The sequence below is a fragment of the Dama dama genome, chromosome 1 (assembly GCF_033118175.1).
Source record: "Dama dama isolate Ldn47 chromosome 1, ASM3311817v1, whole genome shotgun sequence".
Classification (NCBI taxonomy): Eukaryota; Metazoa; Chordata; class Mammalia; order Artiodactyla; family Cervidae; genus Dama; species Dama dama.
The window spans coordinates 3,358,111-3,376,061 of record NC_083681.1 but is presented as its reverse complement, the minus strand read 5'-3'; the positions used below and the strand labels follow the sequence as shown (position 1 = coordinate 3,376,061).

Below are 17,951 nucleotides of genomic sequence, written 5' to 3'. Positions count from 1 at the left end.
GAGTTAAAGATGAATGATACGGTTTAGGTCACAGTTAGGTTTTCATAATCAGTTGTTATGTATGGGAGTCGAGGCTTATGATTTCGGCACCATTTTGCACAGTGCTCAACCGGGTGAACCTCTCTCACATCCACATTCATATGAATTTTTAAGTTCTTTTAAAAGTTCTTATAAGAACTTTTAGCTCTTCAAAGTTCTTTCATCCTGATGCAGTGCTGGGTCAGGGTAATCAGACCAATGTGCCTGCCATATGGGATTTTCCAGAAGGTTATCCTCAGTATGGGAAACCTTGTGTAAATTTCTAGTGTCCTGCTTGTTTTAAGATGAGAATCAGAAGTTTTTGCACTCCTGCTTGTCTTGCCTGCTTGTCTTCCTTAATATATGTTAAATCCTAGTTTATTTGCTAAAAAGCCATATATGATCAGGTTTTCCGGTTGTTTATGAGAGCAGGAATACCAGAAGTGAAAGTTCTATAATATTTGAAGTAATGCAGCACAGTAAAAAATAGAGGGTTCTTTTCCTCTTTTATTTTCATTAGATTACTGGTTTTTATCAAAGGGTCTGTCTCAGGAACAGCCAGACGGAAGAGGGCCCAGGCATGGGGGCAGGGCCCAGAGTGTACCACAGTTCTCCAACCTGGGAGCTCCTGGGGTTTCTAGTTTGCATTTTCTTAAAGTGTGTGTACTTTGCCTTGAGGCAATTATTTTTAGTTAGGATTACTGTATTTCTCAGTCTTTTCCAGACTCATGAGCTGCTCACACTGTAGAGAGACGGTGGAGAGAGTAAAAGAAACACTATCCCATGCCCTTGTCTCTCCTCAGTCTAAAGGAATTCGTGCTTGTGATGCCATGGGAAAGTGTATGGCCTAAGACCCTCTTTGAGCTTATATTCTTCTGGCCTTTGTTGGAGCAAAACAGTTCTATGTGCTGTCGATGTATGTTCAGTGAGGTCAGCACGTATGTTAAAATTTATAGATTACTTTCCAGTGTGTAAAGAACCTGTATTTTTTAAGTTGGGTGTTTGAGTAGGTGACCAGTAAGTGGTTTAGGATGCTTCCAGAGACACGGGTGCTTGACCAGAAACTGGAACTTAGAGTTGTCATCTGTTAATCCTGGTGACTAAAGTACATGTAGAACTAGAAAATACTACATACTGTGCAGCTGGTAAATTTTTTTATCAGCTAAATATCTCACCTGGCCTAATTTGCTTTGTCCTTTTCTTTTGTAAATGGAGAGTCTTTGATTTGTACCTAATACAGAGTATCTGTTAGTATTAGTCAAATAGTAAAACTAAGTTTTTAGATATTATTTATAGGATTCATTTTGCTGGGTGGTTTAAATTATATATTTTGTTGGAAATTATTTTAAAAAACCGAATGAAATTTTAACTCTTTGTGTATATTGGTAATCCATCAGATAATTAGTGACTTATTTTTCTATGGTAGTTTTATCAGAATTCATCAGTTAGTTTTTTTTTATTCTTAGTGCGAGAAAAGAGGAAGAGCAACCATTTAAACCATGTAAGTAAATAGTTGAAAAGTTAAGAAATCAATAGTTTGATTAATTAAAAGCATGTCTGCCATGATTCCTAGAAAGTATGATGGATCCAATACTGTTAGCATTAACCTCTTATTTATAAAATTTCTGAATCTCTAGTTCCTAATTATCAAGTATATTCAGAAAGGTTTTTGACTTAGTAGTACCCTTTTCTTTTTTTAAGGGTCCTGACATTTAAGTTAAATTTCAATAATATGATTATAGCATAAAGATCTACCTTAAATTCTTTTGCCTTAAATTTTTTATCTTAGTTTTTAACCAAAGTAATAAAAGTGTAATAGGTAATTTAATTTTTAGCACCGTCCATTGACTTCTTGGCACAACAGGTGAAAGCTTAACTTCCTCGTCCACCGTGATTTTATTTCCCTCCTTCTGTTCCCTTTACATGCATCAGTTTTTATTAAATCGGAATCCCTGTTTACATTATTATGACTAAGCAAGTGTTGTTCCTTGCTGAGCCATGTAGTTCTCTGTGCCACCTCCTTACGCACCTTTCATTCTTCTTCTTCAATGTTAATGAAATCTGAGCACTTCCACACTTCTCAGGATAATCCAGTTCTGCTTTTTCTAGCAAACATGATCTCACACAGCCCAACATAGTTGAGTAGCTCCCTGGCCAGTCTCCCTGTTTTCACATTCTTCATTTTTTTTCTGTGGAATTAATTTCCTGACTATATTCACTTGCCTGTTTTCTAACAGCTATTTTTTCCCCCAAATGTTGTAACATTTGTCACATGCCTATCAAAAATATTTACCATCCACAAAACCACATCTGTTCTATTTCTTCTTGGAGACACTCTTCGCCAACCTTTTGTCTTCCTACCCCCTACATACTAATGATTCCTGGACTGGCTCTGTGCCTGTTTTCCTGGGATATCTGTGTGAAGTCACCTGGGATCTCACATCACTGCTCTCTCCTGTTGGATCCCCTGTGTCCTAGATTCTGTTTCCCTCTGTCCTGTTTTACTGGAGCACATTTTCCTGGAAAAAGGCACATGAGCAAAAATTTTATAAAGACCTAGCCTCTGTGAAACTCCTTCTATTTGATAAAGTGTAGAATTCTAGGTTGAAACTAATTTTTGCAGTTTTAGAGGCATTTCCTTCTTGCCTTCTCATTTACAGTGTTGCTCTTAAATCTATTGAATTTGATACATTGTATATTACCAAGTTAGTCTTTTCTCCATTCCTTCCTCCTGTGGAACCTTGTAGTACCCTCTGTCTTTGTGGGGTTTTGAAATTTCATAACATGGTTTGGTTTTGTCACGCTATTGGGGCATTTAAACATGCAGAACATCTTTTCTTCTGGTGAATTTTTTTGTGTGCTGCTTTGGTATTTTCTATTTTTTTCTTTTGGATTCCTGTTAGATGTTGAAAATTTTAGAGCAATATTTCTGCACAGATTTTTTTCCCCTTCTGTTTTCCATTTTGTCTTCTTGTCCTACTTCATGGAGGTTTCCTTGACTCTGCTCTAATCCTTCTATTGAATATATTGTTTTGTCTACCTTATTTTTTAGAGTTCTCTTCCATCCTTTCATTCTTTTTTTCACTGATGCAATTTCTCATCTTTCTGTAGATGTTGAAGATTTTTTTTTAAGTTTTTATTTGCTCCTGGATTTTTATCATTCCCATCAGTTCCTTCTCCCTGCTTTGATCTGTGACTTCTTGGAGGTTTCCCTCAAACATGTGATGGTCCCTCGCTGTCTGTTAAGATCTAACTGGAAGCATCACTTTGCTAACTGATAGACCTCACTGCACGGATTTGGCGACCACGTCTCTGAATTTTGAACCTGCCTTGGGTTCTGTAAGACAGATTGGTTTTGTTGTTCCTGGCCCAGTCACTCTGTAGTTCCAAGGTTGTGCTTCCTCTGTTATGCCATGTCAGTTACTACTCCTTTATCTCATTTTTTCATCTTTCAAACATCAAAAATCATCTGCAGTTTATCCTGTCTTGGGTACAGCTTTTTTGAAAAAATACTTTTAATTCTAATGAGATGATATTTCTGAAAGAAGGTGGGAAAAGAAGTAGACTTGTGGTTGGTCCACTCAAAGTTGGATTTATACTTTGAATGTAAATTCTAAGTTTAAAAGTTTTAATTCAGTGTAGTTAATGATACTGATTCAGACAATACTTTCTATTATACCTACAATTAAAATACTGTACATTTCTACTAAGGCCTTGATTAAGAATCCTGTTCAAACTACTCATCCTGCCACATTGTCCATTAATGTGCGGATGGAGTAGTTTACACTAATGCACTTCTTGTTGTTTTGTTGCTAAGTCAGACATGACTCTTTTGCAACCCCAGGGACTGTATCCCACCAGGCTCCCCTGTTCATGGACTTTTCCAGGCAAGAATACTGGAGTGGGTTGCTATTTCCTTCTTCAGGGGATCTTCCTGATTGAGGGATCAAACCTGCGTCTCCTGCATTGGCAGGTGGATTCTTCACCCACTGAGCCACCAGGGAAGCCCCACGCTAATGCATAGAATATTACAAAATTTTAAGTTAAAGTCTTAATAATTATTAATAAACACATCTAAAGCTTGTGGAAAGGGGAAGAAAAAAGTGAATTTCAGCTTAATTTTTTTGATGGGTTAAACTCAGAGGCAGTAGGCAGGATGGGAAGATTCACTTGGGTGGAGGCAGAATTTCAACAGGTGCTTGACTTTTAATGATAAGTTTTGGGGGGGATTGTTACTTATTAGTCTTCCAGTATGATGGTTTTCTAGTCTTTGCCATTAAACCTGAAGTCTACTAAGTAAGCCTTTTCCCTTCTTGTAAAGATTGTAGATGTCCATCTGTTCTGTCCTTAGCTCTGAATGAAGGTAAATACTCTTCTTCATTGAACATTAAACTATCAGTGAGTGGGTTCTGCTGTTTGATTTTTGTATTTGCATTTTATATCATTAATCTTTGTCAGTGTAGTTTATTGAGGTTTGGAGCCAGTGATGATAAGGCTTTAATCATAAAGGACAGTTACCTTAAATTTTAAAGTGAGATGAGGGGAAAGTAACCTGTTGGCAGCTAATACATCCAGGCTTTGCTCAGAGGCTTTAATTCTGCCATCCTTTAGTGAATAGTAGATGCCAAAAGTTTGAATCGCTTCAGGAGTAGGCCTGGAGAAGTGTTCACTATTTCTTTGGTAGGATCTAGCCAGTAGTCTGTAGGTTACTGATAGACTAAATGAGCACCCATAGTCTGTAGGGCTACGTCTGATTAAACTTCTTAAACGTTTCAGCACTAATATTTCCAAAGATAAACAGATATAATTCATAATAAAGAAAAAGTTTTAATAGAGAGAAACGGGATAAATGTTACCCCAAGCGAAAGCTCTACAAACTAGTCTATATTTTGGTGCATTTTCTTACTATTTTTATTCCCCTCATAGGTAGATTTTATAGTCAGAACTGACTTTTACTGTGTGTAATGTGTCATACTCTTAATAGTGGTGACCTTTTAAAAGATAACTTCATTTAGAATATAACTATTTGAATGAACATTTTTCATGCTGTGTCTCTTTTGAGATTCTAAAATTACACATTAACCAGATGGCTTAAGGAATATATGAGTTTCAGTTTAAATCATTTCTAGCTTGAAGGAGAAATTCTTCCAAATAGTACTTTTCAGGTATGTTATGTGTAGAACTTTTTGTTAATAAGGAGTAAGTGGCCTTGCCATAAAATACCTGAAACAAGCAAAATGGTGGCTTATACACCCATTTGGATAGTTCTTATTATTGGCTACTGGCAATGTTTATTTAAATGCCCTGTATTTTAAAAAAACATTGACTAGATTTTCTCCTTGTTTCACCTTTGATGCGTTTGTGGAGGACACTGATAGAGTGTGACAGCGTGGTGAAAACTACTTTATTTTAATAGAAGGAAGGAAGGCTCATCTGAATTAGTAAACAAAAACCAACAAAACCAAGTGTTAAAACTGTGTTCTGTGGTATTAAAGAATGCTATTACTCAGAGCTACTGACAGTGACTGGGATTTGATTATTGGCCTTTACTTAAAGGAAGAGAATTGTCCTCACATAGTTCAGGCTGTTTTAGTATTTGACTATGGCTGTGTTTTGGGCTCTTCACAAATAAATGGATACTTCTAAAGTGTTTTAAAGATAGCTTATTCTCTAGAGGGTCTGACAAAGCTCTTTGTCACCTACCCAGCACCACTGCAGATAGTTTGAATGTGTATCATTAGCATGATTTACCTTCCAGTTGTAATTGATCTTAAATAATTGGTCAAATGCTTCTTGATTCCTAATTTGTCCCAGATTCTGTTCTCAGCAGCTGGAGGAGGAGCAGTAAGAATCTGTCACCTGGAGGAGCTTGTTTGCTTACTTAGGAGGGGGATACCAGGCAAGCAGTTGAGACCATGTAACAGGTGGTGAAACAGAGGTGTAAGTGTGCAGAAAGGTAGAAGTTTGGTGGTGTGGCTGCTGGCTGAGGTTTGCTGGAGGTCGATGGGGTCAAGCTTGCTGGGACAAGGAGGAGGAAGAAGCCACTGCAGGCAGAGAGCAGCATGCGCAAGGCAGCAGAGTGCCATGATGAGTGGCAGATAACATGTAGAGTAGAATTAATAAAACTGTGAGATGAGTGGAAAGTATTCTCTGAGGCTCTCCCTTGTGTAATATAATGGCAGTCTTACTTAACCGTGAAATTCTCAGAGCTGCTCTGTCTGTTTCTTGGCTGTGAGAGAATCTTAAAGCTATACCCTTTCATCCTCCAGATAAGGAAACTGAGGCTCAAAGAGATCTATGGCCTTCAGGTCACTAGTGATAGAGCAGCCCTGGCATGCCCAGCCTCTGATTCAAAAACGCTTGTTTCCTCACACTGTCTCCCAAACTAATACATTTATGATTGGCATTCATTTACTGCAATGAAATGCTCTCACATCGATATTATATAAAGCATTGCATTTTATTGTAGTAAATGAATAGAAATAGAATAGAATAGAATCCGCTGCATTTCATTGCTTAAGGAAGAAACACTGAAGTCTTACTAAAAGCTTTCTCATTACTATAAAGGCAATTTATAATAGGTGCTTTCCAGGTTCATTTGTGGGTCCTTTTTCAAGAGCAGCAGTTTATACCACATTTCTCAGATCTTGCCTGTGGAAGTTAGAGTACAGAGGTTTCCCATGGAGCTGCACGTGATGCCACACTCAGCAGTTCATGGAGTATAAGGAAAATCTTAATGCTTTATCGTCTGACATTTTAACCAAGGAAAAAACACACTTTTATAGGTTTAACTTACTGTGGCATTTTCTTCTATCTCCCTTCCCCTTCAGGTACCTTCAGGGCAGCTTACTAAAAAGTATAGCTTATGCCCAACCATATTTCTAGATGACAGCACAGTCAGCCAGCCTAATCTTAGAACCACAATAAAATGGTGAGTACAACTAGGTTGCCAAGGCTGAGTGGCAGACCCCCTTCATGCTGAAAGCATCCTCGCCATACATAATTTCATTCGTTTGGTTTGTCCTTTTCAGTGATCAGGTTAAGAAACTGGTGTCAACTCTATGTTGGTTTCAAGGACCTCTCAATATGAGTCTTCAGTTTCCATGTTAATCACAGAGTACATGATAGAAGGGAAAGTCAGTTAGCAAGTGAGAAATCCCAGGAAAAATGTAAACCTCATTTGATTCATTTCTATTGTTAAGACAATGTTGAACATAATGAGAAACAGAGGTACCTGTTTATTGTATGTTTCTAGAAAAAAATTATTTCTTTATGAGTTGGGAGAGTCCTACAACTATGTATACTAGTTTGGAAGCTACCATTAGAAGAAGGAACAGCTTGTCCCCTACTGGCACCGAAGTGAATCTGCAGTTAAATTTAACCGGACTTGGTCAGATTTATCCCACCGTGCATTTTTTTCCTGCAATATTTCTGTAGGAAATTTTACTTCTCCTTCCTCTCCCCCAAAGAGGGGGAAAATATATCAAAACCGTTTTAAGGGGCATACTCTCAAACTTAATTTCTCCATAGATGAAATTTGTTCAACTGAGATTTTAACTTAATAGACACATTTAATTTTTGTTTTTGTTTTTTTTTTAATTTTTGTTTATATATGTGTATCTCTAACACACTGTATCAATCAAAGCAGAGAACAAAAAAAGAGATGAAGTTTCAGAAACAAGGCTGTGGCCAGGCTTATACTTAAGAAGATATGAACAGTGTTAGGATGACGAAAACTATTCCTCAACTTTTGGAAGCCCCTCATAGTCCACAATTGGAGATGCACAGTTCAAAACGCCCTAATCATGGGAATGTTCAAGTTTATTTAAGAGAGAGAATTAAAAACCAAACAGGATGCAGACCTTCCTACCTCCCTTGGGGTTGTCCATGGAACATTAACTAATGTCTTCTTAGCATATGAATGTTGACTTTTCAGAACAGTTTGGGAAATGCTACTTGAAAATATTAGTATCCTTATCATTAATTTTACTTTTCTGTCTTAAAAATATAATTAGCTTATAAATTTAATTTAATTTTTAATGTGCAAGGCTTTTTATTTTTTAGCTATTTAAATGATCAGTAACTTCTAACTTTAATTAAAAACAACCAGTTCACAATCATAATAATGTAACTTTCTTATAATATTAGTTTCGGTCAAATCGTATTTAAACAAAAACTGAGCCCCACTGCTCTTTAAAGTCCTGAGTTTTGGCACTTCTCTCGTAATCACTGAATGTTTTTATTTAGCCAAGACTCTAAATCTGTGGGTTAAAAACTACTCTCACTGTGGCTAGACTCACAGCTTCTTTTGAATTCAAAAGAGCCTGATGTTCCAGTATATAATTCAGAAGTAGTTTTAAAGATCAACCTTGCTCAGACAAGTAGGTTTCATGCTTTTTATTCTCAACCTAGTCTTAGTGTTTGGAAATACAGTAAATTTATTTCTCATTAAGTTTTAAAAATGACCATTCACATTCATTATTGATGAAATAAAGGTTTACTGAGAAAATTAATAGGGCAAATTGGCTTTTAGGAATGATTTTGAAAAATACGATGGGATTAGTTTTCATTTGGGGTAGGTGAGCCTTATTAGAATCACTTATGCAACTGTTTCAAGATGTATGTCTCTGAACACATACATGAATTCCACCTTTCCTCCCTGCCCTCAAGACACAGTCTGTGGGTCTATCTGCCTCTCTGTCCCTGTGTGTCTTTCTCTCACACACACACCCCTTTTGACAAGCTGAGGAATGATGTGTGAGGCATGATTTCATAGACAAAAGCATCCTGAGAGATTCTGATCTTAACCCTGACTCATTCATTCCTAGACTTGGCTGCACGTTGCAGTCCCCTGGGGAGCTTTAAATACAATCCTGTTGCCCAGGTCGTACCTAATGCAGTTAAATCAGAACATTTTGAAGCAGAAGCCAGGCAGTGTTTAAAGCGTCCCGGGTAATCCAGTGTGCAGCTGACCTTGGGAACCACTCTCTGCTTTGAGGGTAGGAGAAAGAGAACTACTTCTGATAATTGGTGGGACCTTGAGTAAGTCAATTTTAAGCCTTGATTCTCTTATTTGTAAAATGCGTTAAGTATCATATTAGGTTCAGTTGCCCTTTTTATCATGTAACTTTTAATTCTGTGACTTTAAAATCAGTTTGAAGAAACTTTGAAGCACTATAGAAGTATCCATCTTTGATGCTAGCAGTGTTACAGGCCTTTCTGCAAATGCTAAGATTCTACAGAGGAGTTACAAAATTCAGATTTGCCTTCTCTCCATTATTTTGAGTTTCATTTTAGATACTGAGAACAAAGGGAAGCAAATAACTTAACCAGAGAACCCCTTAATTGCCTAATACACAGCATCTGTGAATAACTTAGGGCTATAGTAATGTAAAAACTATCTGAGGACTTGTACCTGTTGGTTAGTTAATACTTTATTTAAAATAATGTGGAAATACCTGTCATTAATAGTGTACTGTGCTGTATTGTGCTGCCTTATTAGCAGTGCTTATTTCAGGATAACTAGGCCTATCATCAATTTTGTGACTATAAAATTTTGCTATTAAGTTTTCTAATAATTATGTGTGAAAGTGATTTTAAATCCATTTTACTTGATATGGAGCACTTGTATTACTTACTTTTAGAGAAATAATGGAAAATAGATGTGTTAGGGGGAATACCGAACGGAATCAACTGAAATGCAGTGCCTAACAAAAAGCCACACACACAAAATCTGTATGGCTTAAATTTAACCATGTGGATAGATGATGTAACTTGTATGGGATGAAAGATTCTGTGCATAGAAGGACAAATGACCGGGGAAATATATAATAATTTATATATTATAATAATCAACCCAAACATGTCTTCTAAGAGCACATCTATATTTTGGGTCTCCTAATTTTGCTAAAAGCCAAAGAACCTAAGACATGGGGGATACCACCTATGGGTACTGCTCTGAATTAGGGGGTGTGGGGGCCACCGGGCATCTGGATGGTCTTACCTCTCTGCCAACCCTTTAAAATGTCTTCAGGCCTAATGTGATAAAAACCAATTATTACAATATTTTTTTTTCCTCCACAGTGTGATCTTAGCAATATATTACCACATAAAGAACAGGTGAGCTCTTTTAAAACCTGTCTTGTTATTCCAGCTAATTAATTTACACAGTATCAAGTTTAGTGTTAATAACAATAGACAGTATTAGAGTAAGCTTTTACTGTTAGAGTGCTTTCATTACAGTATTGAAGTGAATCATTTGTTTTTATCTTGGGACTGTTAATTCATTAAGTTTTATGTGGTTTATATGGATATTTACTGTATTAGAAATTGAAATTTAAAATTTAAAAAATTAAATCCACTGTATGTTAAAACAGGCTTTCCTTAGCACTGCTGAAGTTTTGAGCTGGATGAGGCTTTGCTGTGGGGTGCCACCCTGTGTGTCGCAGAGTATTTAGCAGCACCCCGGCCTCTGCTCTGTAGGTGCAAGTAAGGTGTTCTGCTTCTCTCCACATTAGGACAGGAAAACTGTCTCCTGAGGGATGAGATCACCATCTGACTGGGGACCCCAGTGTTTAACATAAGTCATTTTTTTAATGAAAAATAACCATTTTCCACAACAAAATAGTGGAGAGGATAGTATCTCATTAATAGGAAGACAGTTGATTCTCATGTCAACATTGTCTTCAGTCATTTGCTTTGAAGAAGCAATATGAAGATCCAGCTACATGCAGACATATAGTTGGGAAAAGGAGAATTTTTAAAGCCTTGAGATAATTGGACATATTCTTTGATACTGTCCCCAAAATCCACATGTGCCAGTTTATTAAATTAGTTAAGATGGAGTTCCAAGTCATTATCAGTGAACTTGAGGTAGATACTATGTTAAATTAATGCCCATTGATCTGTCATGCATACTGAGTGGATCTTTTTATCTGTACATGATTTTATAATATTATACATTGTCATTTGCAAAGTATTGGTTCACATGTCTTCAGACAGTGTCAAAAACTCACTCTTGTTAGTATCACTACCAGTCTTATCGGGAAAGTCTTTAAGTATTGACAAATCAAGCTCACCATAAATAACACACTGGAAGGTACACATTTTCCAAAAATCCTAGTATTTTTAGCTTGATGGTTTGAATTTTATCATTGGCAACAAATAGTTTAGAGTTTTCTTTGAAGTGACAGGCTCACTTTGTTCATTTTTGAAAAAATGACTGTCAATTGGTGTTTGATGAAAAAAGTGGTTTAAATATGATGTTCTATGGGAAAAAGTGACTTGGTTCCCGGTGAGTTACAAGTGCTCTTCCTTAGCACAGCCATATTTCAGTACATACAAGTGCTTAATGCATACTTTCCGCTTACTCAGAATATGAGGAAGAAGAGTAAAGGTTTAAGAACACTTAATTTTTACTCTTTCATCATGGATGTTCTTAAGTGAAGCAGATTTTTTACATTCATTTGGCCAGGAATAAGTGAATGACTTCTAATTTAGTTTCATACCACTGCCTTGATTCACACTCAGAAATGAGCAATTTTACCCACTTTTGCTTTTATACAATCATAGTTAAGTGTCAAACAGGGTAGAGGCAGGTGATGTCTTGGTATTCTTATAAAAAACGTTTTGACCTCTTGGACTTACAGGATTTCTGAAGAGGGGCCAGGGGAGATTCCCAGAGGCCTATAGACCACATTTGCAGAAATACTGTTTAAATGGGCACAGTGTAGTGGTGTGGTGGAATTGAAAAGAAGAAGCCTGGTCTCTCTTAAAAGACAATTAAAAATTTTAACTCAAACTATTTAAAAGAGACAAGAAGAAATAAACAATAAGAATATAATATGAAGAACAAAAGGGGGTGGAGACAAGAAAAAATCATGAATCTCATATTTACATTCATTGAAGTTAGAAGACTTTATTGCCCACTACTACCACTTTATAAAATGTTCTTGTATATTCCATTGTGAGGTTAGTGAAGTGGAAATGTATTGGTCTACGAACATTGCCTGTTAGAAGGGGTCTGTGTGGGTAAAGGCAGCTCTAGCTGGTTGTAGAAGAGATTTCATGCAACTTGGTGTGCTGAGTATAAAATAGGTCAGAAAACCTTTCTAAGGGCAGAATCCAGGAGAATATGTAAAACTGTTTGCTTTATTAAGGTTAAGCTTCCTCTACTCCTCTCTCTACTTTTAGCAGATGTTTTACTAAGCTAGTAACTCCTGAATTAATTTTTAAAATACACATTCTTATTTTATAGAGATGCCAATAGGTCCTTGGACATTTTTGATGAGAGATCACATCCACTCACAGTAAGTGTCACTTTTATTGAAGGTGTATTTTTCTCTTATTACAGTTGTGTTTATTTCATGCTGATTTGCTTTGAAATTAATTACTAGAAGAAAATTATTGCCTCCAGCTCAAAGCCAAGATTGTCTTCCTTTAAGTCTTCTTCCCCCACCCCATATTATGTCAAGTAATTTTACCAAAAACATGTTGTGTCAGGGGTGTGACTGATAAGAACCAAGTTACGCTTTGTATGACGAATGAGCAGGTAAGTAAACATACCCAAGTAACAGAAAATGTAGGTTTTTAAAGGATGATTTTCCATAGCATCACACAATACAAACATTTCCTAACACATATGTAAGACCTCTAAGGAGAAAATTTAAAAACTGTTTAAATTTTAAACTATTAAAATGACAGGGTTTAAAAACTCACTTCTTCAGGTGCTCAGTAGACACATGTGACTGGTGACCGCTGTGTAAGAGAGCACACTCTTAGAGCCTCTGGTTACAGGACACTGGAAAGGTGTTTTCATAGTTGACTGCAGAGAAGTATGATGATGTACAGTGATCAGTAAGACTTTGAGCCTAAAAATAGTTTGCATTTGGTTAGAATTCTTTGGGGAAGAAGGTGAAAATACATTTTCTGAGGTTGTGCTTGCATTTTTCTTTAATGAATGGTAGTGAGTATTGAATCACTATGGTACTTTAGGATCCAATTGTTTATATTTAAAAGACTACAAGATATGTCACCTAGTCAAAATTATTTTAAGTAGCACGTGGGCCCACGTGTGAAGATTGCTATCTTGAGGGTACTTTTAAGTATTTTTCTTCAGTGGATACTTAACATTGTGTTTTTTTCTTCTTTCAGCGAGAAAGGGTTCCAGAGGAGTACTTAAAGCATGATCCTGAACACAAATTCATTTACAGATTTGTTCATACTCTTTTCAGTGCCGCCCAGCTGACTGATGAATGTGCAATAGTGACTTTGGTAATATATTTTTCTCTTAATAGAAGCATCTCTAGAAATTTTTTTCTTGTACAGAAGGTATGGGCCTGTTTTTCAAATGAAAGTAGGTTCCTGAAATGATCATCAGAACTTTATTAAAGAGAAATGTATCAAAAAGAATTAAAACATACAGATTTGAGCTTTAGGAATCATCATGATTTAAAATGTTGCCATTGCTTTTCTCATCACAAAACAGTTGATGTTAAAGGCAGCAGGAGAGACTTCTGGTTTCTCCTTCCACACCTCAGGATGCATGCACACACAGTGCACACAGGTACACACCGGCAAAGTGTGCTGGGTGGTAGGATGGAGGCGATCACTGAACTTCCTGGCCCACGGCAGGTGTAGATTCAGTGTGTTTCTGAGTCTCAGGCTGTGTTGCCTAGGCAGTTGTGATGTGTGTCTTGATTGAGACCGACTGCCTTCACCTCCCTGACCTTGGACGACAGTGTTAACCATCTCTTCTGTCCCCTGGTGCCAGCGTGTGAAGGTACCCAGGACTGGGGTGTCAGCAGTGCTTGGACAGGCTTTACTCAGGTTAGCCTGCCGAGCTCCAGCTATGTGAGGACCTTTCTGTCATCCATACTGAATTCCTATGGTAAGATTTTATCATTTGAATAATACATCATATTCAGCTGAGAGGTAGTTGGGATTGCCTAACTCCTCCCTATAGCAAACCTATAGGGGAAAGTCAGCTGCATGGTCTGAAGGGAGGGCCTACGTCCACCGCTGCCTGCGCCCCTGCAGGCAGAGTGTAGGAGAGGAGGCTTCCCCTCAGTGGGCCCCGGGTCAGACGCAGGCCTTTTCTTGGAGCTGCAAGCCAGTTACAGTGCTCAGTTAGCATGTGCTTGAGAGACGCAGGAGTGGCGCTGGCACGTGGAGAGCTGGGAAATGCAGGCAGGAGAGAGTATATGGGTTGGAAGAGGGGCATTTCTCTGTAGACAAGTTGAGCCGGTTGGACCTGTGAGACAGCAGAGTGACAGTGTCTAGCAGTCATTTGACTGTATGGGATTGGAGCCTGAAGCTGAGAGAGAGGCAGGGAATTACGTGTAGCTGTTCAAATGCAGAGAAAGTACGTTAAATAAAAGTTGAGGAGAAGATAGATCTGTGGGGACTGTCAGCACTTACAGGACACATCCCCAGAGGAGTGGCCGGAGTGGTAGGAAACCCAGGAGAGAATCAGAAGAGCTGCCAGGAGAGCTTGAAGAAGGAGAGCATGGTGCATGTGCTGAGTGCTTCCAAGGAGCTCCTTAGGGCATAAATAGGCACCAAATGCCTGCCCGTGTCACGGTTCTCAGTGCTGGGCATAGAGGAGAGTTCTTGCCTTTCTGAGGTAAGTATAGCAGACATAAGGGTTTTGTTTTTCTCTAGTTTTTATGGAGTATGGTTCATTTACAGTGTGTGTAAGTATCGGGTGTACCACAGAGTGTAAGACTTTTTAAAATGAGTATTTTTAAAAAGATGACTGTTTGAAGTAGTAGTGAAAGCTAGAAAAGAGAAAGCAAAGTAAAGGGATGGAGAGATTAGAGGGGCTTCCCTGGTGGCTCAGACAGGAAGCAGTCTGCCTGCAGTGCAGGAGACTTGGGTTCCATCCCTGGTTTGGGAAGATCCCCTGGAGAAGGGAGTGGCAACCCACTGCAGTATTCTTGCCTGGAGAATTCCCCATGGACAGAGGAGCCAGACGGGTCCATGGGGTCACAGAGTCAGACACGACTGAGCGACTTAACGCATGCACGCTAGAAAGACCAGAAGAGCCTCTTTACAGAGGTGAGATCTGAACCAGGACCTGGCTGGACTGAGGAAGATGAGGGGCCTGATAGCACAGGCGGGGGGCAGAGCACGAGGCGCAGACAGGAGCGGGTTCTGTGCTGAGGGATCAGCAACGCGCCGCTGTGATCAGAGTAGGGAATGAGGGAAGGCACAGGCGATGAGGGCACAGAAGGACGATGGCATCTCACACAGGGCCTCGTAGCTAGCAGGCCACAGAAGTGACCTGTTTGATGGGAGAGCCCTGGCAGATGTTGAGCAGGCCCGTGAAGCGCACTTAATCTGAGAGGTTCTCCTGGCTGCTCTGGGGAGAACGGACTGTGGTTGGCGGTCAGTGGAAGCAGAGAAGTTAGGAGGCAATGGCAGTGATAGAAGCCAGAAGTGACGGACAGAAGAGCAGAGCCGGCAGGTGACCAGTGAAAGTGGAGATAAGAATTCCCAACAGATGGTAGTGAGATAACTCAAGTGGAGGTCTTTGGTCCCGGCAGCCAGGCGTGTGGCAGTGTCTCTCAGCTCTGAGGGCAGGCCTGGGGAGTGGGGCGCTGTGATGAAGAGTGCTGGCTGTTTGTCATGAAGGCAGCAGTGACCATGCCTCAGTAGTTTCAGGGGGACAGTGGCGGCCAGGGGCAGACTAAATGGGCTAAGGAGAGGATATTGGGGGTCATGAGGAGACAGTGAATGGAGATGTGAAAAATCGGGGTATGAACAAAAAGCTCTTTTTGTGCATGAATCTTCCCTAAAAAGGCACTAAATGGAAAGCACAGCTGCTTTGTGCTGCCTGTCCTGCTGTGCCACGCAGCAGCCCCTGGGAGGCTCTCTTGACCACCAGTTATTATCTTCAAGTTCACCCTCTGAAGAGAAGATAAAGAAATGCTCAGTCTTACCAGAGTTTAACATACTCAAGCTTTATGTAAAATTGCCACGTACCCCCCACCAGTATGGTAGGTACGTTGCACACGGTAGGCACTCAAGCATTTACTGAACGGTTGAATCGATGCTGGGCTATACATGCTGCCTTTTACAAGTGGGAAGGTAATAACACAATGCCTGTCTTTAGAATGCTGAGATGTCCTTTCATTCCTGCGACCAAAACTGGGTTGGAAATTCACATGGGCAGAGTGGAAATACCAGACTGACAGAAATGTTTGCGTTACAACTGTGACCCGGCCTTTGGCCTTGGCTGGCCGAGCAAAAGTCTCTGTAGAACCAAAGAATAAAAGACATGTTAAAAACAGATGAAACCTATCATTCCTAACAATTCTCTCACGGCCCTTAAACTGAACTAAAATCAAAGGTCAGTCCTCTACTTTTGCAGGTTTACTTAGAAAGGCTTTTAACTTATGCTGAGATCGACATTTGCCCCACCAACTGGAAAAGAATTGTTTGGGGAGCCGTTCTTCTTGCCTCCAAGGTTTGGGACGATCAGGCTGTTTGGAATGTGGACTACTCCCAGATCCTAAAGGACATTACAGTTGAGGACATGTGAGTTTGTAAGGTTACGGTGAACTGTCTAACCATTTTCCAATACCTTATTTGCTCCCATAAAGTTTACAGCTTAAGAAATGTTACATTTTAAGAAAGGTTACATTGCGCAGAGAGCTGAATTAGGTATAAATATAAAATTAGACTTCTTTCTGTCTAGCTGTAGTATAACCATTTGTATTTCCCATCATTAATTAGTTAAATCTTGGTGTGTTACTGTTGTAATATTCTGCTTGATAAACTGAAATTACTTTTCTGGTGGTTTTTGCCATTTTACAAGCTCACTACCAGAACAACATGATGCAGTAAATAACTTCACGTCTTTCTTAAAGCTGTCTACCAGGTCCAGTCTGTTTTTAAGAGACACATGTCTGGCCTTGGAAGTTAAGTGGTCACTGCTGAGGTCTTAGCACCTCCAGACTACTGAGGTTATAACTTCAACTTGAGTCACACATTGTATGTTTGTTTTTGCAGGTCTTTTCTTTTGTAATCTGAGGTTGTCTCTAAGGTTCTGTTGTTACGGAAACCATGATGTACAGATGACCAAATAGAAAGGTTTCAGATCTCTGTGTTCTGTCTCCTCCACTGTCAGGAGTGTTCCCCATGTTTAGAAGTAGGTCTGCTGAGTTAGGAAACTCCTTTGTCTCAGATAGCCCAGGAAGTGTCAGTGGGGCCTCACCCGGGGCACTCAGCAATCACAGCGGTACTTGGTGGGGCCTCGAGTTAACTTGGCGGGTTCCTCACAGATGGCATGCTCCCATGGGCGTGAAACATCAGGCTTGCTGTCTGGCTGCAGGGAAGGGCCCCGAGGGTGGGAGGCAGCAGGAACCAGAGAGGTATTTGCAGCAGACTCTATAAGTGCTCACTTGACAGGAAAAATGTCCTTGTGGGTGGCAATTAGGGAAACGTAAAGGGGCACCTCTTTATTATAGTGAACAGCAGAGGATGATCAAGGTCATGGCAGGCAGTGGCAAGAGTTTGTTTTTGTTACCTTTGCCCCTGACTCTTAATTCAGATTTACCAAAGTGCATATTTACAACTGAAGCAAAGAAGCTTGTGACTAAGAGAAGGGACCAGTGATTGTTGGTAGCTGTCAAAGTGGCTTTTGGTGAAAATGTCCACTTTGATGATAAAAAGTGTCATGGTGATATTGCTGGTAGCCACCTTAGTGTTACGGCAGATAATTCGAGATAAGTAGAAGTACTTTTGGAATTTGTAGAAACTAAGGTGACATTGAGCACCACTATCATCCATCTTTAAACTAGTTCCTTGAAGGAAGGAAAATGTGTAATCATAAACACCAGGTCTGCCATGATGGCAGCTGAAATTTTCTCAGAACCTGCAGCTAAGCTAACGGGGGCTCTGGGTCCAGTTACAGCATCAGAGAACATGCA

At 39.4% G+C, this 17,951-nt stretch overlaps 1 protein-coding gene across 3 annotated transcripts in view; it reads left to right on the top strand.

Annotated features, from left to right (window-relative positions):
• Window positions 1-17,951, top strand: part of LOC133056919 (cyclin-Y-like protein 1) — a 34,323-nt gene that overhangs the window by 11,510 nt on the left and 4,862 nt on the right. The window contains exons 3-8 of one of the 3 annotated variants that reach the window (XM_061142797.1): window positions 1,485-1,519; window positions 6,849-6,949; window positions 10,102-10,137; window positions 12,275-12,326; window positions 13,171-13,290; window positions 16,391-16,557. In XM_061142797.1, the coding sequence (XP_060998780.1) occupies window positions 1,485-1,519; window positions 6,849-6,949; window positions 10,102-10,137; window positions 12,275-12,326; window positions 13,171-13,290; window positions 16,391-16,557 (511 nt within the window). The remainder of the gene's footprint in view (window positions 1-1,484; window positions 1,520-6,848; window positions 6,950-10,101; window positions 10,138-12,274; window positions 12,327-13,170; window positions 13,291-16,390; window positions 16,558-17,951) is intronic. The other 2 variants (XM_061142807.1, XM_061142815.1) reach the window with 2 other exon arrangements.